Source organism: Erpetoichthys calabaricus, chromosome 10 (genome assembly GCF_900747795.2).
Source record: "Erpetoichthys calabaricus chromosome 10, fErpCal1.3, whole genome shotgun sequence".
NCBI classification, from domain to species: domain Eukaryota; kingdom Metazoa; phylum Chordata; class Cladistia; order Polypteriformes; family Polypteridae; genus Erpetoichthys; species Erpetoichthys calabaricus.
Genome location: NC_041403.2, coordinates 48,721,327 through 48,744,892, shown reverse-complemented (window position 1 = coordinate 48,744,892; position 23,566 = coordinate 48,721,327). Strand labels below are relative to the sequence as shown.

Here is a 23,566-nt window from a genome sequence, read left to right as displayed (position 1 = left end):
ACTGTGTTTTGTAGTTTATTGTTTTTGAGAGGAGCATGCAGCAGTAGTATAATATACAGTAACATTCTCAAAACCACTGAATTTATTTCAGGCTTGCATTAAGCCAAAATCCATTGGGGCTGCTAGATTTGTTATTGAGATGTTTAACAAGTGAATGTCTTCAAGTGGAAGATACAGAGAAACATTTTAGTTGCTGTAATGAAAAGCTTTCAACAGAAGGAAGAAAGGAGGAAAAAGTTCCATCTTTAGCTATTGCTGAAGTTAGATGAGATTTATGATTATTTAATGACTTTGAGAGAAGTATTCCTGTTTGTTAGGTGAAACTCGTGCTTAGCACCTGACTACCGTTTATACATAAGAAAGTTCCACAGTTACACTGTTAGCTGCCAAGGCAAACATAATGTTTGAGCATTTGTAGCAGAATCAGTAAGAATTTGGTGTATTTACAAGCATTTTGTTGGGTTGCGTTGTCAGCTTCTCCTCTGCAGAAGTACAGTAAATAGTTGATTTGACTCTGAGCCCCTGTGGAGAAGGTGAGAGAAGCTAGTAAATATATCACAGGGCCTGTTTAATTACACATGCTCAATCGAGAATCACCATTTGCATTAAAATGGGTAGATATATTTGGGATATCAGAGGAAAACAGGAATACTGTACTCTGAAAAAATACACACAGATTATGGGTAAAATGTGAGTATTTCACACTGACTGCAAACAAGCATATGTTTCAAAACAGGAATTTGGGATCCATGAAGTTAAAGCAGCGACAAGTGCACTATCATGCTGCCTACTACAGTAGCACGTTAATTATTTGAATGTGTCTTATGTGGATTGTTACTTTTCTAAGCATGCTTTCCATGTCCAGTTTCCCTTGAGAATCATTAGGTCTTGTTGAAATCCGCATGATTTAATTTAAAAGTAGCAAATTGCAAATGCAAATTCACATACGAATTTCAAATCATTCAGAATTGCAAATTCGTTTTAACCCTGAATCCTTGTCCTCTTCAGCATATAGCTGTGTAAAAAATAAAAAAATATATCTTTAAACTATGACATTTGCAACTTTTTAAAAAACTAATTCAAGAAAAGAAATTCAGGACAATACTGACTGAAAGAGCATAAAGGAGCAGCAAATAAATTGTACCCTTTAAATATTAAATCAAAACACCTATTCACATTTACAATCCAAATCAAAGGTGCAGATTTAGATTCTTGTGAATTTCCCATTGGGATTAATAAAGTATCTATCTATCTATCTATCTATCTATCTATCTATCTATCTATCTATCTATCTATCTATCTATCTATCTATCTATCTATCTATCTTCATCTGTATCTGAAGCTGTATGTATATGATTCACGGTGTAATATCATACACTGTGTCTTAGTTGGTTTCGTAATGTTGCAATTGTGCAATTAATTTCAGCAGTGACCTTAACTTCAGGATGAGGTCTACATGTAAATATGTTGCAACCCTCACAAAACTTGTTCTTACATACATATTAACACAATGACATTTTTTATAGAATTTCAAATTGTTTCATTCTTCTTTTGCCAGAAGTAGGGAAATGCAGCCAAATCAGATAAATGATGACTCACATGCATAATTCATATCACCAAGCTTTTACTATAATGTGTGTTGACATGATAAACGTATTAAAGCTCATGGGTGATGAATATGATGCACTGACTGTATTTTAGTTCCATTGTAAGAGGGCCAATGCTGCATATTTGGACTGAAGAAATTTTTTTTGTCAGTTTAGACTGCTTCTTGTCACTTCGCAGAGAATCAGCTGACAGGTCAGGAATATCGCAGCCAAACTTTACTTTGTCATGCCTCCTCTGCTGGGAGTCTTTAACTACCTGACGAAGTGTTACATGCGGATTTTGTATGTTGTGGGTCAGTCAGTCAGTCAGTCAGTCAGTCATTCTCCAACCCGCTATATCCTAACACAGGGTCACGGGGGTCTGCTGGAGCCAGTCTCAACCAGCACAGGGCGCAAGGCAGGAATAAACCCCAGGCAGGGCGCCAGCCCACTGCAGGGCACACACACACACACACAAACCCACCCATGTTGTGGATGCATATACATATAACACAACTTGTTGTTACCAACATAAAAATGCAATTTGCAGCAGTATCTGCTTTCCTAAAGAAATCAGATCACTTTAATGCACTCATATTGCAATGAGGGCACCTAGCAAGAATGAAGCTGCTTTTGTTAACCGTAAGCAGGTGCATTCTATTAACATGCAAGTCATCAGTGATGACAAGATAGGACTGACAATCGTCAGCACTGCTTTAGCATAATGCTGCATAAAAAGCATCTCCAATTACAGATTACATTTGCAGATCGAAAACAGAGTACATAGGATGTGTTTTCTTCCTCGTCCTGTTACACGCACACTCTGTCAGTGACTAGTGAGATCAGATCTTTTTTTATATCAGGCGTGGTGTGGCTGGATATCATGGCATTTACAGCAGCAGTAACATGTTGCCATTTAACATATTTGTGCTTGTTGCTGACCAAAGCAGGTAAATGATGACTCATTTGACTCAAAAGTTCTTTGCATGCCTCTAATTTTGAGATGAGAACTTCTGTCTCACACTACTGGATGCGTCATGAGTGAGGCTGCTCTACCAGCCAATAAAGGTCTGTAGCATTGTAATTGCATATTTATGAGGTTGATTAGCATGATTCATATATGGTTTTTTGTGGGTGGAACCGGGTGGCGTTTGAGGTGCCTTCACGAATGCACATTTACAAGATGATTGTGATTTATAAAGGGCAAATTGTGCAGATGTTCTGAAAAGATTATGTCTAGTAAGGCTGAAATCCTTGTGACAGATTAAATAAATTAGCCAATTCCTGGTAAAACAAAAACACTGAAGAGAGAGAGAGGAATCAGCAGTTCTGTTTTCTTGTAATTGGTTTCTTGTGTCATTTAGCAGTTCTATATCTTCTCTCACTTTAATTCCTCTCAAAGCTGCAGATGCAATACAAGACATTCCTTTTAGAGATGACTGTTTTTCCAAGTGGCTGGCTAGACTTCTAGGATCATGACTTGATTTGAAGTGTTGCAGAATAAAATTAATTTATCTGACCTTGAGCTACTTTAAGTAGGATTAGCTAGACAGATATACAGTATATTTGAAGTTACCAAATTAAAACTAAAAAGAAAAAACACATTATACTGTATATGTTAATATACACACCACACAAAAGACAAATGTTTTTTGAAAGCACGCAGTAAAAGGAGATTAAAAATATCAAGAGGTTTTTTTGAAAACTCATAGAGGCATTTTCTATTAATTGTTGTAAGGAATTTTTCAAATTTATATTACCCCAAATAAAAATTGATTGATTCATGTTAAACAAAACTATACCCAGAGAGGCCTTTTAAATTGGCTCCGTTAAAATCAAGGTTAATACATAGTGTGAAATAACCAGACTCGACACACTCAAAAAGGTTTGGGGCAACCACCCGTATAATTTTTCTGGCTGCAAAAGGGTTTGATGAAGAGCACTGATGTGCATGGGTTGGAGTCCAAAACTGAACTGATTAGTTAAGCTAAAGATGGCGGCTTTAAAGGTCTTTAAAGGAAGTGATGTCACTGGAAGTGATGTCACTCTTGAGGCTGGAAACGGAAGTGACGTCTTTCTTGGGGTCCGGAATCAGAAGTGACATCTTTCTTGGGGTCCGGAACCAGAAATAACAGAAGGTTTAGTGAACCCTGCATCCCTCTGACCTGATGAAGAAATATCTTCATTAGGTCCATTCAGCTTCCTCCTAAGTGCACGTGTGTGACAATAGTCATGATGAGTTCTTTAAGAAAAAATCACGAGCCTTACCGAATGATTCCATCTTCTTCTACTGCTCATCCTTAATGTCTAGTCAGCAGCAGGTGATGGCCTCCGGCAAGAGTGGTCATCCCTTTAATAGCTTACTAGCTCATGTCACCACCACCATTCCTCAGAGTCTGTGGAGGACCCTGAAAGCCTTCCACCCTTCTCCCAATCCCCCTCAGTGTCCACAGAACTTCCCGGAGTGGTTGCCTGCTCCTGCTTTACTTTATTGCTCAGCAGGAGCGACCCTACTCCCAGAGAACTACTGCTCCACATGAGGTTTCTTCTCCAACTGTCATGCCTTCTTTCTGCCACACTGACTCTGTCTTGGCCCTAACTGTCTCTTTCTTATCTCCATCCTTTGATTTTTTTTTTTTACCTCTGGTAATACTTTCTTGCCTTCACGCTCTTTCTTTTTCCATTGATCCACCTTTCTGGTACTCCCTTCCTAGTTCTTTCCCAGGCTTTTTTATACTGTGTACTTGCAAGAGCCTTGATAATGACCTACAGAGCGCCAAAATGGAAACCATCTTCAAGAGTGCGCAATCAGCCAATTTCCCCATCAATACTGAGGGGCGGCTCAGCTTTGCTGCCTGCACACCCACCCCCACCAAACCTACAAAGAAATACTTTGTTGGATTGAAACATTTATTTATATATATTTAATTATGACATTTATTCTTCATTGCCCAATCCTTTAACAAATCTGGGCAATCTTATAATGTTACAGATAAGGTATTTTCTGTATTCCTTTAGTTAATGTTTTCACCGAAATTGTGTTATCTTTGGCCAGCAAAGTCATCATTTTGCAAATTATGAGGGTTTTTTATTCTTTGGAAAGAACAATGCATGACACCTAATACAGTGGAACCAAAGCAATTCCCCTCGTATGATTGTATGTAAATACAATTAATCCATTCCAGACCATACAAACTGTTTGTAAATATATATATTTTTTTAAGTTTTTAAGCACAAATATAGTTAATTAAACCATAGAATGCACAGCGTAATAGTAAACTAAATGTAAAAACATTGAATAACACTGAGAAAACCTTGAACAACAGAGAAAACTAACATTGCAAGAGTTCGCGCTATACTGTAGCCTTATGACCCGATCACTGTAAACACTTTTTTTTTTTGAGTTTTAAGCACTGGGAAAAAAAGAAACATTTGAACAAATCCAAACTTTATTTATAAAACCAACCATAAACCACCAAGAAAGTAACATTGCAGGAGTTCACGCTAATAGCCTTACAACCCAATCGCTGTAAACACTCTTTTTAAATGAGTTTTAAGCACAGGGGAAAAAGGAACATTTGAAAAAAGAGAAAAGTAACATTGCAACAATTCACACTACGAATTGAGAAATGAACATTTGAAAAATCCGTAATACAAAAACTAACCATAAACCACCAAGAAAACTAACCTTTCATGAGTTGAGTTCTGGCATGAAGTGAGGAAGAACTGGGTGGAGAACAATCTGGTCTTGTTGCAGTTGAAGACTTGTTGCGGGATGTAGCCTTCGTCCTCCAATAATATTGTGAAATTTTTCACGAATTCTTTCGCAGCTTCAGCATCGGAACTAGCAGCTTCTCCATGCCTTACCACACTATGAATGCCACTTCTCTTGCGAAACTTTTCAAAACCATCCTCTACTGGCTTTACATTCTTCACTTTCACCACTCATAGAAGGATAGTTTTGCAGCAAATCACCATGAATCTTCCTGGCTTTCTCGCATAACATCACCTCGCTTACGCTATCCCCTGCAAGTTGCTTCTCGTTCAGCCACACTAGCAACAGTTTTTCCACCTCTTCCAGCACTTGAGGCCTTTGCCTGGTTAACACTGTAACTCCTTTTGCAACATCAGCTGCTTTAATAGATTCTTTCTGCTTTAGAATAGTCGAAATCATAGATTTTGACTTCTTGTACTCGGTGGCAAGATCAGTAACATGAACACCACGCTCATACTTTTCAATAATTTCTTTCTTTACTTCGATTTCAATTTTCTGCAAAACTTTCTTCTCACCACTCTTCACTTGCTTAGAAGCCATGGTTAACTGCAAAAGCACACAAAATACTGTAGAGCACAAAGAGTTCACAGGTAAAGCACGCACATCTGACTGAGAACAATGAACAGGGAGAGGCTGAACATGTGCTTAAATACAATAATTGGCGCATATGAACCGGAAGGGAAATGAAATAGAGCAGAAAGAGTTCACAGCGAAAGCACGCAAGCATGTGCAAGCACACACGTCTGACCGAGAACAATGCAACACATGTGGAAATTATCGGCACGCACAAACCTAAAGGAAAACTGGCTTGTTCGTATACCAAGTGTGTGGTCGTGAACCGAGGCAAAAGTTTGGCGAACTTTTTGGTCGTAAACTGATTTGTACGTGTACCGAGACATTAGTTGAACCGAGGTTCCACTGTATCATAGTTTTGATAGTATATTTTATTTCCTAGTTTCCTTAAGCATACCTAGCATTAATGGAGTGCCACATAGAATACAGCTGGATACCCTGATTGGCCTGTGACTTTTATGCTTTGTAAGGATTTAATAGCATCTTCAATTTCACAAGAGGTTTATCCAGCTCCTCTATTTACAATGTAAAAAAAGGCAACAAAGGGAAAACAAAGTGTTTCTATTGTTACACATACAACATCCCTCACAAACTTTTTACTGTTTAGTTACAGTATATTGACTCAAGCTACATGAAACATTTTAGTTGTTAACTCATTATGTTTCTCAGTCTACAAAATTGTCTCACATCCTGGCCTGTTTATTTCATTCCCGTCTTCCCAGTTATGACCTAGGATTGTAATTTAATATTTCAATCCATCTTTTGATTCTGTCTTACTTTACACTTCTGCCCCCTTTTGCAGTTGGTATTGTTCTGTGTCAGTTGGCATCAGAACTTTGCAAAAATAAAGGCCTTGCTAAGGAATCATATTCTGAAGCACCTTTTTAAAGAAGAACTTCCATTCTTGGTCACAAGATTGAAAACAGAGTACTCTGTCACTGTTTTGTGACTTTTCATTTGTTTTGCTCTTTAAACATGCTAACTGAACTGTAATGTTTTGATCAAAGTCAGTTGATTAATCCTTGATATTAGTCGTAAACTCCTAAGTATCTTAAAATTGTGCAAGCCTGCTATATGTGGTAGGGATAAATGGCCTCTGCGATAAATGGTCACATGTAACATTGCTTTTTAATAGCACAGATAGATGGTGTGATTGTACTCATCATGATCAGTGATGTCATGGCAAACCGTGTCAGATCAACAACTCAATAATAAAAAGTAAATCAATTTACAAAATACTCTAATACTACATAAAATGCATTCAGATGATTGATAGAGCAGACACAGTCCAGAAGGGTTTTCAGGATGAGAGGTATTAATAAAATTATCTTTAGGTAACCAATTATGTAAAAAGAAATAATAAGAGCACCAACCAGTTGCAAGATCTTCAACCAGCCATGTGTGTGCAGTGACAATGACCTTCCAAAGTTGCCTTGCAATCTTTTTCGGTGAAATATTTACCTTCAAATATTGCTTTCCCAGTTAAGTGCAGCTCAGTGTGTCTGGGGGTGTTCAGGGTGCAGAAAGGTGATATATAATAAATACTAGGGTCAAAGAAGACTATGAAGTATAGGAGGTTAAAGTCCACCTGCATCCAACAGCGCATTACAAACCAATATGTAACGTATACGGCTTGGGTAAAGTTAAATTAAGAATGTAGTATGCCAAGAAGTCATATGCACAGTTAAATTATATTAGGAGTTTGTGATAAATGCTGCTATGGAACAATGGAAGGGTTCACATGTTACATATTATTAATAACAACTAATTAACAAAATAGAAAGACAAAAAAAACTGAATGCATAAAGTGGGGTTTGCTCCATCAGTGTATCTTAAAAAGCAAATAATTCTTTATCACCAAACATTTAGTAATGGCTTATAATTAAAATGTACTTTGTTTATCTCATAGCTGACTGCAACAACTCTTCATGCAGTGGTAATGGTGTCTGTGAAGAAAAAATAAACAATTACACATGCAGGTGCCATGAAGGATTTTTTGGACCTATATGTCAGTACAGTAAGTATGCATACACAGCTGTTTTTTTTAAAAAACTTTGTGTTTTTGAGTGTAAGTGGAAAGTATTTTGGTAGGATTGTGATTAGTGGTTGTTATGTGAAATGTACATTGCCAGTTACAATACAAAGAATATATTGCTATTCTCTTTCTTTAAGCAATTAACTCAAAAAAAATGTCCTAATTTTCAAGATGCAGGTTGGATGAATTTCACTTGTAAATAACGCTAAATTGTAAAAAGTGGCAGGAACCTAAATCCTGTGTTGTTTTTCTTGCTGTTTTTTTCCTGTGTTCAGGCATTTAAGTTTCTCTTCCATAAAGTAGTATGGATCACTTTGGTAAATTATCATTTCTAATCTGGTCATGCATCTCCTCCACACTGAGCTCCTGATGCTTTTATATTGGCCTTCTGCCACCTGATCAAGACAAGTGGAGCTGAAAATGGATCACCACAATACCATATAACTCTTACCAAAGTATAAAAATGACTTTTTTAAAAATTGAAAATAATGTGTCTTAAAGATTTGTAGTCCATAATGAAATATTTGTTTATTTTTCCCTGCCACCCTTTCATGACAAAACAACAGTTACTTTGTTTCCATATAGTAACATTCATATTACAATATAGCTGAGAAGGGTTTCGATCACCTGTAAATTTTAAATAAAAATATAAAATATATAAATTATGAAGAAGAAATACTTGCACGGAAACAGTTTTCCATTTTGCAGGATAACTGACATATAGACTAAGTCACTTCCATATATCCAGCCATCCATTATATTTTCTTGATTAGCTAATGGGAGACAGAGTCTACTGTATTACAGCAGCATTGGTTTAAAGACAATTATCAACCGTAAGTGACTTGCATGAAAGAAATGTTTTCATAATTAAACAGCGAATGGTCAATTGACAGAGAAAATTATAGTTATAACCTTCTTTGTTGTTGAAATGGTTGGCTGTGTATTGAAGCATTAAATCAATAATTGTTGGATATCTGAGAAGTAATGTACAGCTGTACACCCCCCCCCCCCCCCCCCCCCTCCACCTCCCCAATTCATCAAAGGTCCCAAAGGGTGCAGGATGGGCTGTAACTGGCACTCAAGAACACATGCCTTATCAGCAAGAGTGGCGTTTGGGGGTAGCAAGTGGGGCAACCGCCCCAGGCCCCACACCTAAGAGGGCCCCGCTTTTGAGGTCTGCGTGTCACGTTCGATCGGACTTGTCAAGTTATATTCTCCAGTTATATTTTGATAAATGCCACATGTTATCTTGCAAAAATTTAGCTGAATACCGTAATGAGAAAATCCAGTGTATGTTAACATCTTTTTTTATTAAATTTGCGCGCAAGTTCATACAGTCTACCAATACCTGTAACAGCATTTGATGTTACCCAGCCCCACATGGGTTTGGTCAGCCCTAGGCCCAGCACACCCCTAAGGCCACCTCTGCTTATCAGGCACATGTCTGAGTTCGCTGCTGGCCACAGAAGGCTGCTAATACAGCATTTCCATTTGTAGAGATAACTGCCCTGTGCTGTCAGGCATTGTTATGTTGGAAAATGACATCATCTAGGTCTGCAACAAAAGGGTGTTTTTGATTGATAGCATCTTCATGACGTTTCTTTGTATAGTTAAACTGTCCCTCACAATAAGCAAAAGTTGTGAAATGCCAATGAGTAGATAGAAAACTGATCAAAATAGCACAAATTTGAGTTATTTAATTTATTAATTAAATAGTTAACAAAAGCAATGCAAATTCAAAAAGGAAATGAGAGTACAAAATACAGATGCAATCTAGTTATCAAAATATTCATTTACAAAATAAAAGAATCAAAATGCAAAATTCAGAAACAAGAGTACAAACCAAAAATACAAAAATAAATCCAAGAATCAAAAAGACAAAGAAGAGATTTTAAAGAAACAATAGCAAAATATCAAAAAGGTATGAAATAAAAAAAAAAAAAAAACAAACTCCAAATAACAAAGTCCAAAGATTCCATCTTAAAAAGGACAACATTTCAATACTGGAAGGGCAAATTAAATGTTCAAAAGAGTGCTTAACTAGAAATGACTGAAAAAGAGAGCAGAAAACACAGAATGGAGACCAAATGCTACTTTAGCCTGCAATGGCCATAGCACTGAGGGTCAATTACCAAATCAAGGGTCTCACTCCACAATTTAACAATTAATAAATTATCTAAATTATCAAGACATGAACTGTGGAAGTTAAACTAATGAAAGAAAACATCAGTATATAACCTGTAATAAAAAACAATTAACAGAAATACAACATAAAGAGTAGAATGTAACAAAAACAGGGAAACCCAATTCAAAACTGATAAAAAATAAAATCTTGGGACATGACCTCTGACAAACTAAACACTCTGTTATTGTATGAGTTGCGACCCCATACCATAATATCTGATATTCTGGTAATATACCGTATGTGATTATTGTCAGAATTGCACCATTCAGTGTCCATAGATGTTGTTACTAACAATTTGCCCCAACAGACAAGCAGGATTAATCTCTTAACATGACCAAAATCTAACCACAGCAGTCTTGTCCTCTCCAGCCCAGCACCAGTGAAGATTAATCCTCAGTGGTGATTAGTCTAAAGCAGATACTGTAATGACCCAACTTTGCAAGTTCTACAGTAGCTCCAGTGTCTGCCATATTACCTGTTGATACATATAAGATACCATATCTTTATAGATAGTATAGATGGTCCAGTGTAGTAGGACTAGTTATAACTAAAAAGTAGCATAATATAAAACCAATAAAATCATTAATAGTATTATTAACCCCTTAATGTCATTGGAATACCTAAAATAGCAGAGAGCATGGCAGAGCTCCTTTGCTATATATTTCTTTTCCTTAGGATCCTCATGAGGGCAAACATTTTCGGGCTCACCACTAACATTCTGTGGTGGATGTGGCACAGAAATGTAGGAGCACCCATACAGGTCTAGACTGATGGCCACAGGGCTTTCACATAGCATCCAGGCAGTGCAGGATTTACGTATAAGCTACACAAGCTATAGCTTAGGGCCCCCGCCTTCTTGGGGGCCCCCAAAACAAATTGTCCGAGTGAGCAATGTCATATATACTTAAATATACTACAGCATTATTTGTCCCAATCAGGCCCGGCCTTAGGCATAGGCGAAGTAGGCGACTGGGGGGCCCCGGATCGACTCCTTGGTCTAATTTTCACGCATTTCACAGAGCTTCCAGGGGGGCTCTGGACCCCCCTTTCGCCTAGGGCCCCATAATACCTAAGACCGGGCCTGCATCCAGGATCCTGGAATCAATTCCAGGTTTACACTCAGAGAAAATTCATCCCTGGGGTTTAAAAGTTCCTTCCAGTTATGTGGTCATTGAACTTGGAGTTGTAGGCGAGCATCTGGCAAGAGTTCAACCACTGGGAAGAAGTTTAAGGCCAAGATGTGAAGATAAAATTCATGAGTAATAAAGAAAGGTAAGCAGATACTGTTTTTGTGTAATATTTCTGCAAAAGTAGACTAAACACTCTACACCTAACAGCGGCATCATTTATACAGGGTGCTGGGGAGCAGTAGATTGTTTTTCCCTCCTTTTTGTCATAAATTCTAAAGCATTGCATAAACCCATCTTCTTTTAATAATTTTTGGCTTATTTCAGGTCTTTTTTGATTTCAGGAAAGGCTGCTGAGTGCTCCTTACCTTCAACAGTAGTGAAGAATATCAATGGACATTCTAGTTCATAGAGTACAAATTGTTTCTCCATCCATGGTGTTCCATTAGTCTTCTCACATCATTCCCAAAAAATGGATGCCTTCCTGCAAACATTCTTGCCAGCCATTCAACTGAAACATCCATTCAGCTAACATGCTCCATAATACTTTGTGCTGACCTCACAGTCCCATGAAAACTAATAGTTATTTCTAATCTTACTCAATGTATTGATTGACAACTGATGAATGATATGTTAAAACACTTTGGGTGTTCTGCAGCAGCACTATAAGCATTTGAAGTTGTGACTCTTTCTTTGTATGGTGAATTTAATATACAGCACTGTGGTAGTGGGTAACATACATGCAAATGTAATTATTTGGTAACATGTCCATTCTGGTTCACTAAATTGGTTTCTTGCAAATTATACCACCATTTCTGAGTGCAGCATTTAGAAAATTTGTGAGTGAACTGATTAATCTGAGGTTAATTTGCCACTGAAATGCCTTTAGCAGGAATTGCCCAATTTCTTATCAAGTTTCTATAGTTTTTCTTTTGTCATTTTTGCATTCCCACTTCTTGTTACATGCTGTCAGGTTAACTAGCAACATGAAAGGTAGTCCAATGTGTCAGTGTACCATTAATGAATTTCCCATCGGGATTAATAAAGTATCTATCTATCTATCTATCTATCTATCTATCTATCTATCTATCTATCTATCTATCTATCTATCTATCTATCTATCTATCTATCTATCTATCTATCTATCTATCTATCTATCTATCTATCTATCTATCTATCTATCTATCTAATGAATTAATGTCTTAGCGAGATTGATTCCTATTTGATTTCCATTGCACCTGAAACAGGATTGGGCTTCATGTGACTTGACAATGTAAACATGAATAAATGGATTGCTGGATGATAAACTGTTTCAGATTGAGTTTCTCCTTTTTGGAAACATAGAGTTGATATCGTTTTGAAGTCCTGGCTTTGAATCATAGCCTAGACATCACCCATGTGTAGTCTACATATTCTTACAGGGTCTGTGTGGTTTGCCATCAGGTTACCTATTTTTTTGTCTCACAAGGAAATGCAATGTACTTTAGGATCATTGACCATTCGCTATTGCCTTGTAAGTGTTAGTGTGGCTGTGTTTATGGATGGGCTCTATGATGTACTGGTGTCCTATTCAGGGTTCATTCCTGCCTTGCACTCAATGTTAGGCCTTCACAATACTTCTAATGAATTAAAGAGGTTATGTAATGAAAACATGTACTGTAAATTTTAATGGAACGTTGATGGGTGGTGGAGTTAGTGTAAATATAAAGGTGCGGTGCTTACCCATAACGTGAGAGCTGTCCTTTAGAGGAATTGCATTTTCACTTAATATAATGCATCATTGAACCCACTGTTCTGCATCCATTTCCACCTTTGTGAAAGAGTAATGATGTAACTTTATGTTTTGCATAGATTTAAAAGAATCAGCATGCAGCATTCTACATACACCTGCTAATGGCAGAATGAACTGCACTCATCCATTCAGAAACTTTAACTACAACTCCAGCTGTGAATTTGACTGTAACAAAGGCTTCATCAGAAAAGGTGTAGGAACATTAAGATGCACAGAATTTAGAGAGTGGTCTGCCCTGCAGCCCGTGTGTCAAGGTGGGCTAAATGTTTTTATTCTTCACAGGAAAAAATGCCAGTGCCAAGTTAACTCTTGAAAGTTTAAATAATCCTTAAACGTGAATGTGTCAAAACAGGTGGTTTTGCTGTGTTCAATAATTAAAGAAATGTTCACAATTAAAGCAAAAAAGTAAACTCTGTCTTGAGCAGTGAGTGCTACATATTGTTATCAACAACCTGTACCCACCCCTCAATCCTAAGTTGAATAAAGCAGCTTTGAGAATGAAATGACGATAAAGAGCACAAGCCCAATTGGAGGTGCTATATCTTAATACAAAAACAGTTCATAATCACAGCATATTAACCTTTATATATGGTTAACTTTATGCTGATTTTATGAAATATTCAAATTTTGTATACCAATGAGAACGTGATTCTGAGACAGATTTCTGTCCTGTGACTCCAAAGTGGATTGAACAGATTAGATGATGGATGGATTTAAATTTTGATGGCTTTGAGAGCAAGAATATGTGAACCCATAATGTAATAGCTGCTGTGTAGAAGTACTGCATTTTGACTTGTTGTAATGCATCATTGAATCGATTGCATTGTTCCTATTTTCTTATTTATGGAGTGTAATTATGTATTTTTCTGCTTTGTATACATGTGACAGAATTAAAGTGCAACATCTCTATATGTATAAAATCCAATATCTGTCTGTCTGTCTGTCTGTATATCTGTCCGCTTTTCACAAGAGAACTACTTAATGGATTTAGATTGGGTTTTTTTCTATAATTTGCTTGAAAATTCCATTTAATTTTGTGACTTCTCTCATCACACTAAGAATCATAGTTCACTATAGGGGCGATATATTCACGCTGATCCGAGACAGAGGCTGCGGCCCAAGGGGAGGGGGAAGCATGACGTCAGGAGTGGGGCGCTGGCTAGTTCTAAATAAATCTGATTATAGCACCATGAAATGCATTCATCCATTTGGAAACTTAAGCTACAATTCCAGCTTTGTTTTTGACTGCAATGAGGGATTCACCAGAAAAGGTGTTGGAACATAGCAATGCACAAATCTGATCTGCAGCCCAAGTACCTAGGTGGGACAAATGTTTTACTCCATTCCAGGAAAAACTGCCAGTGCCAAATTAACTCTTTATCAAGTTAAATAACATTTTAAAGTGTATTTACGGAATGAGTGTTTCCATATGTACATATTTTCATTATTAATCTAACACTGATGATTTTGCTTAAGCAGTGAATCCTATAAATTGGTATCAACAACTTATACCCACACCTCAACTCTTAACTGGATAAAACAAATTTGACAATGAGGTGATATAGTGAGCATATGAGCAACTTTTTATGCCAATACCTTTCATAATCATAAAATACTAACTTTTATATATAGTTACCTTTATGGTGATTTCATGACATGTTCAAATTTTGGTTATACTCATACTAATGAAAACATTGTGCTGGAATAGACTTATGACCTGTGACTCTAAAGGGGATCAAACAGATTACATGATGGATGGAAGTAAATTCTGATGGCTTCTGGAGCTGGACTAATCATAAAGGTGTACTTGATCACCCATAATGTGAGAGCTATCCTTCAGAGGACTATCACTTTGAGTTACTTTAGAATCCTTAAACCTGCCACTTATCTATTCCCTCCATTATTGAGTTTTAATGTATCCTTCCTCTTTGTCTTCATTTGGCAGCATCAGAATGCAACATTCTACATGCACCTGCTTATGGCAGCATGAACTGCTTTCATCCATTTAAAAACTTTAGCTACAACTCCAGCTGTGATTTTGACTGTAACAAAGGCTTCATCAGAAAAGGTGTGGGAACACTGCGATGCACAGAATCTGGAAAGTGGTCTGATCTGCTACCCAAGTGTCAAGGTAGGACAAATTTTTACTTCTTCACAGGAAAAACTGACCATGTCAAAGTAATTCTTGTCACGTTAGATGTTAATTGACCCTTAAATACTGATATGTAGAAGGTGTGATTCCATAAATAAAGTTTAAGTATTAATTTTATCCTTTTGAATTTGCTGTACCATATGATGAATGTAATGTCCTCAATTGAAACAAAAAAAACAATTGAGAGCATTGTTCCAATGAATAGTACAAGCAGTATGAAAAACTGAGAGTTCAGCCAGCCACTGTGCACCGTTATTTCACAGAGTAATAATATCCGTTTATTTGCGCTAAGTAGTGACCAAAAGAACGAGATCGCGAATACAAGCGGCTGAAATGAGTGTCCTCCGCAGGGTGTATGGGCTTTCCCTTAAAGATAGGGTGAGAAGCTCAGTCATCCAGGAGGGACTTAGAGTAGAGCCGCTGCTCCTCCACATCGAGAGGAGTCAGATGAGGTGGCTCTGGCATCTGATCAGGATGCCTCCTGGACGCCTCCCTGGGGAGGTGTTCCGGGCACGTCCAACCGGGAGGAGGCCCCGGGGAAGACCCAGGACACGCTGGAGGGACTATGTCTCTTGGCTGGCCTGGGAACGCCTTGGGATTCTCCCGGAAGAGCTAGAAGAAGTGGCTGGAGAGAGGGAAGTCTGGGCATCTCTGCTCAAGCTGCTGCCCCCCGCGACCCGACCTCGGATAAGCGGAAGAGAATGGATGGATGGAGAATGAGATAACATTAAGTGCACATGTGCCCAATTGCAGATTCTGTATTTTTATGAAAAACCATTTCATAATCACAACACATTAATCTTTATACTGTATATAGTTAAATTTTGCCTGATTTTATGGAATATTTGACTTAATGTATATATCAATCAGACGTTATTTTAATGCAAACCTTGTTTTCATATAATCTCTGTCTTTCTATAGTGAACCATTTTGGAAGGAGAAATAGAGATGTTTATTACCATTACATGCATACTATTTCTACTTGAGGCTCAAAGTGGTTAAGTAACTTGCTAAGAGTCATTTAGCGACTCTGCAGTGGGACAGTACCTGAATCGTCATGGCTTCCTGTTAAATGCCTGTAACTAGTAGAGTACACAGCTTGCCAAAGTCTACACTAAGTGCCAGCAATCAGTTGAAATCTAAAGTGGACACGGCATACTTCAGATTACTCAGTCCAATGTGCGTTTTAGCCTCAAGTGTGAAAAAGTTATTCACATTAAGAATTATCAAAGAGAGTTAAATCTACTATACAGTATTTATTTAGAAGTGATATTTCAAAATTAAACAAATGTCACATAAAAGGGAAACTGGGGAATAAAGCAAATAAAATGCAAAGAACTGACCTGGCCTTCCTTACAAACTTTTTTTGCAAACGAGGAGGGATTAAGAGAAGGCACCTACTGGATTTATCAGATGAGTAAAATTAGTGATATAATATATAACTGAAATGCTTTGCTACTCCAAATGAAGAAATATGAGCTAGAAATGAAGGAAGAGAGTTACCTCAAAATTAAACACATCATTTGTTCTTGATAAAAGAAAGTTGCAAGGCAGCAGAAGTGTTATGAACATGTTATGGTATCTTGCACATGCCACTTATTTGCATTAATGACTGCCCGATGCTGATATGGTGCTTAGCATTTTCAGGGTTTGGTTCTTTAGGGATGTAAAAGCTGAAGAGTGAAGACTGGGCTAGCCAGTGGGCCTACTAAACATCTACATCACAGTGTGGATTGATGTGGTATTTAAGGCTGGTAGGACACTGTTTGTCTCAGTAGTAGACATTACCTTTTTCATATAGCACACATGAATGACGTTGGCTTTAGAAGAACTGCAGCCCATCCTAAACTGTGTTTTAATTGTATAGCATTTTGTAGTCTAAGTGGCCACTCGCTTATAGTTCTAGTTATGGTGGTGGTAGAAACAGAATTCTCTCTTGACATATAGTTGCTTCATTTGGGTTTACTGTTTAAGAAATATTGTTAATTAAGTTTTAGGGACTTAATGGGTATCAAGATGTAAACTGAATATAAAGAACAGCCAACTGAGGCATGCATTTTTGAATTTGCCTAAAATAGGGACAAGAAGAAGAAACAAGGATAGTAGGGCAAAAGTACAAAGTAACAAATCACAGCTCGTGTGAAAACAATTTTAGAGGTCAGGAAAAAGTCAGGAACATGACAATTTGGAAAAACAAATAAAGTCAAGCACTCCAGTCAGAAGGATACAAGAATGAGCAAAAAAGAAGATCCAGGAAACACCAATAAACCATGGCTGATTACAAGGTCATGGCCAGTATGTGCAATCAACATAAAATGTTTCATAGTGATAATAAATGGCACTTGTTGAATGAATGCATATGAAGAAAGCATGAATAGGAACTTATAAGTAACCACAGATACTCTATTTATTGGCAACAAAACCAACTTACTGTACAGCAAAGGGTGACAGGAAGTTCAGCCAAGTTCAGCCATCCTGTTACCCAGGATGCAAAGAGGTAATTAGATTAGATAGAACTTTACTTGTCCCCGGGGGGAAATTTGGCTTTTTACAGAAACTCTTTAAATAAATAAATAGATATATAAGTATATAGATAAATACATGCATACACACACACACACAATGGTCAGAACACATACCAGGATGAAAGAAAAGGAAGAAAATTTAAAAAGAAAGAAAACTCTGATATAGCAGACACAGTCACAGGAGCCGCCATAGGGTTTATTCTGCTGAATAATTTGTTGCCTAAAAGTCCTCAGTGTTAGTTTGTGACACAGAGGATGTGCAGCATTGTTCATAATGGCACTCAGTTTTGTTTAAATTCTCTCTTTCACTACTACCTTCAGGGTATCCAGAGTACCCCCTTCTTTTGACACCCACCACGCCCAACCTACCTGGAAAGGGGTCTCTCTTTGAACTGCCTTTCCCAAGGTTTCTTCCATTTTTCCCTACTAGGTTTTTTTTGGGAGTTTTTCCCTTGTCTTCTTAGAGAGTCCAGGCTGGGGGGCTGTCAAGAGGCAGGGCCTGTTAAAGCCCATTGCGGCACTTCCTGTGTGATTTTGGGCTATACAAAAATAAACTGTATTGTATTGTATTGTACATCCCATAACTGAGTCTGCTTGTTGATTCGGTGGGCTTTTCATGAAGAGATGTTACCAGCCCAGCACAACACAGCATAGAAAATTGCAGAGGCCATCGCAGAGTTATAAAAGATGTGAAGGATATCCCTACTCACATTAAAGGAACGCAGTCTCCTAGAGAAAAAGAGCCTGCTTTACTCTTTCTTAAATAGTTTCTCAGTATTCCTAGACCTGACCCAAGTTCTAATGATTCTGTAAATATAAAAAATAAAACATTGAATTGGAAAATTCCAATCTAGAACCATAAAAGGGACAGATTAACTCTTTTAAACAGTACTCCCTCCAGTATTCCTTTAGCTGCAATGGTCGACAATGTCATATATAATGAATTATGTAGGACACTAAATACCATAGGCAGATGTCAATTTCAGATAAATTCTCTCAGTACTACTTTAAACTTTAAGTATACTAATTTAATGTTTAACTAAATGTGACAACTACAATTTACTATTATATCAGGACAACACTGTGGTACAGTATTTAGCACTGCTGCCTCATTACTGAAGGCTTCTAACTCAGGCCTACTCACCACAAATTCTCCCTGAACCTGTAGAGGTTTTTTTTCCTTGAGGTGGTCCAGTGTTTCTCCCACATCCCAATCATATACACTTTAGGTGAGTTTGGGCTGGCAATCCCTAATTTGCTCCATAAGAGCAAGTCTATGTGCCCTATTCATGGTTGGATCTTGCCTTGAACTCTATACTGCTGGGATAGGCTTCTGCCCCTGTGACCCTAAAATGAATTAAACAAGTTGAATGTTGGATTGATGTGTATTCTGGTGGGTTCTGGAGCTATTCTAAATATAAAGCTGTGCTGTTAGTTACCCTGTAATGTGAGAGCAGCCATTTAGAGGAATAGCACTTTGATTTACTGCATGGATCCTTTAAACTACTGAAGTCTGTCCTTCCCTTATACAAGTTTGGTAATGTTTGTTTCTTCCTTTCTTTTCTTTATTTGATAGTATCAGCATGCACCAGTCAACCAACACTTGCACATGGGCGCATGAACTGCTCTCATCCGTTTGGAAATTTTAGCTATAACTCCAGCTGTAATTTTGATTGCAATGATGGCTTCATCAGAAAAGGTGCTAAAACATTGCGATGCACAGAATTTGGAGAGTGGTCTGGCCAGACACCTGCATGCCAAGGTTGGATAAATGTTTAACTCATTCACCAAAATGAAATTTTACATATTAAAAGTATCATTTAACACTGTTGTGCTATTAAAAGAAATTATCTCAATTAAAACAAAACAAGTTCAATTCAGGGACTTAGGCAATTGTTTTGAAAGTAGGAGCGTTTTTAATTTTTTTTGTTGACTTCATCAAAGAGACAGATTTCACATTACTGTTTATTAAATATTCTTTCAAAAACAACAATAATATTAACATGTAATTACATGTGTTAGTAAAAAGCATAAAACGCATGATTGGTAATAGCATTTAATAGTATCATGAAGTTAAACATGGAGGATATAGGCTTGGTATTGGAAAAAATCTATCAAAGGCAACAACTCAAGGGATTTAAAAATTGAATTTTTTATACTATTGCTAATTGTTGTTTGAGAATAGTTTATGGCTAATTGTAGTTCATATTTCTTAAGCATAAAATCATGGAGAGTTAAAATCTCTGTTGAAGTCTCAAACTAAAATTGTTGGCTACGATAGGCTATAATGGATGGCAGATAGTTTTTACACTTCCCTGATAAATTGTAGTTTTAGAGAAATACTGAATCATTACAATTTGCTGATAATACAGCCATGGGGTTGTTTTATATGCAATGTAAATAAGTATATGTTTAAATACACGGTGCTTACAGAGCCAGACTTACATAACTTATATTTTTTCTTATTCATTTTTAGAATAAGTTGAATGAGTTTTTGCTTGCCTTACTTGCATTTTTTACTATTATGGCCACAAAGATAATTTATCTGACATAGACTGGCACAAATTCAAGCAGCAAGAGAAGTGAGTTTGTGTTGCAGAGATTCACACAAGTCACTGCCAATGCTTCTATGTGCAGCATTAGGCACAAACCTCTGTCATTGCCAAGACTCTTTGGGTATTTCACCAATTTTTGTTTGTGATCTGTTTGGTTGTCACGAGCGCTTATCAGTCAAATTTAAAAATTCATCATGGCAGGTTTTGAAATTTCAAAAATATATACAGCAAGCTCTGTTTGTGATATCTCAACAGAAGTAAACTTTCTAATGAAATGTCCTTGAAGAGTAAAGATTTGAACAGATTGGTCCATTGAGACTGGGTTTTTTATAATGACAGATGTGACACCAACAGTAGGTGCTTTTCATACTGCATGCAAATGCACCTTAAAACAATTCTGTCTTTGGCTATGTCCACTCTATCACATAATCATTTAAAAACTGAGATTTAAACAAATACAATATCTGTCCACACTGTAGTTTTCTAATAATTTTCAAAAGAATCCCTGGCCGTACTGAAATGCCTGAAAATGCATATGACACAGCACCTTCAACTATACTGCGCATGTGCGCATCAGTGGTGAATTCTGCAAAAGGACTGAGTAGTGAAAAATTCAGATCCCTGTGAAAATTTGATTCCCATATGCTTTATATGCTTTCACAACTATCAGTGCATGATAGCATATTTACATTATAAGACTTATAAGATGTATTTCCCCCATATAACATTAATATGCTGATTACTGCTGAAAGTAACAGTCTTCAGAACTGGCAGAGGTCATTGTGTCATTAATGAAAACACATCAAATGTTAAAGCAATGCTTAAAAAACTCGATAAAGAGATTTAAACTAAAAAAAAATATTTGCTGTAGGAAGATGAATGTAACACACTATCTATTTTAGTAACAAAAATGGCAAAACAGCAAGAAGTCTAAGACAGAAGCCTTGATGTCACACTTTGCAAATTTTACTAAATTGCACTAGCGAATGTCTGATCCTGTAAGGGTGTTCAGTAGTTTCAGGTTTTAGTCTGTGCTTTGACTTATGATGTGAATCCTTAAAGCTGTTGCAGTCTTTACAATCCCTCCATTATAGAGGTTTAGTAATGAATGCTTCTGATTTGTTTTCATTTGATAGCGTCAGTGTGTACAAGTCTAACCACACCTAATCATGGCAGCATAAAATGTTCTCATCCATTTGGAAACTTTAGCTACAACTCCAGCTGTGACTTTGATTGCAACAAAGGCTTCATCAGAAAAGGCGATGGAACAGTGTACTGCACAGAATCTGGAAAATGGTCTACTCTGCAGCCTGAGTGCCAAGGTGGGACAGTGTTTGTTTTATTTCAATGCAAAACAAGTACACAAAACTTTGTTTTTATGAGCAGTTTACTTTGAGATGATTTTATGGAACATTTCAATCAGAGGATACATTTAAAGAAACCATCACTTATGTAGCCCATTTCTGCAGTGAACATACTGTAATTTTTAAGTGCTTTACAAATACAGAACATAGTACAATTTTTTCCATTTTACTTTTGGAGTTCAAACAGATTCAGTAACTTTTGTTTACAGTCATTTAATGATTAGTAGTAGAGACAGAACAACCATCCTTGCAGTTTACAATTACATGCTAACAGTAGTTGTTTGCCCAGTCACCCATGTATTCCTCATACCCATCACTCATCACTGTTACTTTCCTTCACTCTGGCCTCTTTTCCTTCCATTAATCAAATATTTATCCCCAACTCTTCTCCAAGCCCCAAACTCAGATATCCTCTGGTTTTGAAGAGGCTTTATGCAAACAACTTCCCGGCATTACTTTTGTCCAGGATACTAAATGACACAGGCAGCTGTTAACCCATTGCCTCCTCCACTGGTCTTATCTAAATATTGCTTAAGATTGTCCAAAATAACAAAGTTGAGATGTGAAGTTAACTAAAGTCCTACTCTTCATCATACCACTTGGTAATTTATTCCATGTGTCTATGGTTCATTGCGTGTAGAAAAACTTTCTAACATTTGTGTGAAATCTGCCCATAACAAGTTTCCAGCCATGTCCCCATTTTCTTGTTGTAGAATTTATTTTAAAGTAATTGCTGGCGTCCGCTGTACTTATTCCTTTCCTAATTTTAAACACTTCAATCATGCCCCTTCTTAATCTCTGTTTTATTAAACTGAAAACATTAAACTTCTTTGATAGCTCCTCATAGTTCATACCCTTTAGTCCTGGAATCAGCTTAGTTGCTCTTCTTTGGACTTCCTCTAGTGCTGCTATATGTTTTTTCTAATATGGAGACTAAAACTGCTTACAGTACTCTAAGTGAAGCTTCCCTAGTGTATTATAGAACTTAAGCATAACCTTCCTTAACTTGTTCTCCACAAATCGTGATATATAACCTAACATCCCATTAGCTTTCTTTAACATTTCTGTACACTGTCTGGATGTAGATAGTGATGAGTCCATCATGACTTCTAGGTCCTTTTCATAAGATGTACTTTCAAGTTTCAGATCTCCCACTGTGTTTTCAAACCCATTACATTTACTACATGAAACATTATTGTTTAAGCCATTCAACAAATACTCTTTGCTGCTTTTATGGGAACAACATTTAGCTTCTGGTGCAACTAATTCTTATGCCTCACACTTTAACTCTTATGCCTCACACTGAGTCGACTGCACCTTCAATTTCGTTGTTCCTTTGTAAAAGTGACAATGACAATAAATGGGATCCATCCATCCATCCAACTACTCAACTGAAATATTGTTTCTTTCTCTTAAACTGATCTCACATTACACAGATTCTAGTTATGGGGTATATCAGATTTGCTGACCACAGTCTCTGATCTTGTTGCTGGACCATATCAGTTTACACAACTGAAAATCACTACCTGTGTCTACTTTATTGACCTAGCGCTGATCTTCCACAATTGTCATGCTTGCCCATTTTTCTGACATCTAGTTAGCGAGCTGGTGATGAATGAAGGGTTAACAGCTGCAGTGAGTTCAGAAGAAATCTTGGCTCCTTTTCTCCTTTTTTCCATTCTGTCATGGTATGTAAAACACAGGAGACATCAGACAGTTGAGTTTTTCCTCTGTTTGTAAGGTCCAAAGACCAAAGTGCTGCCTAACAGAGCCAGCGCTGCACAAAAGTGCTAACAGTTTAACAGGTTAATGATAAGTTCAACCTCAGTCTCTGTCATTTTTTCTATTTTCTATTTTGTTTCAGTATGTAAAACATGAGGCCTCAGAAAGACAAGCT

The 23,566-nt window shown here is 37.1% G+C and overlaps 1 protein-coding gene across 2 annotated transcripts in view; it reads left to right on the top strand.

The window, feature by feature from the left end:
* LOC114658990 (L-selectin-like) overlaps positions 1–23,566 on the top strand; it is a 33,289-nt gene that overhangs the window by 1,572 nt on the left and 8,151 nt on the right. The window contains exons 2-6 of one of the 2 annotated variants that reach the window (XM_028811159.2): positions 7,844–7,951; positions 13,133–13,327; positions 15,019–15,204; positions 19,327–19,512; positions 21,442–21,627. In XM_028811159.2, the coding sequence (XP_028666992.1) occupies positions 7,844–7,951; positions 13,133–13,327; positions 15,019–15,204; positions 19,327–19,512; positions 21,442–21,627 (861 nt within the window). The remainder of the gene's footprint in view (positions 1–7,843; positions 7,952–13,132; positions 13,328–15,018; positions 15,205–19,326; positions 19,513–21,441; positions 21,628–23,566) is intronic. The other variant, XM_028811160.2, reaches the window with a different exon arrangement.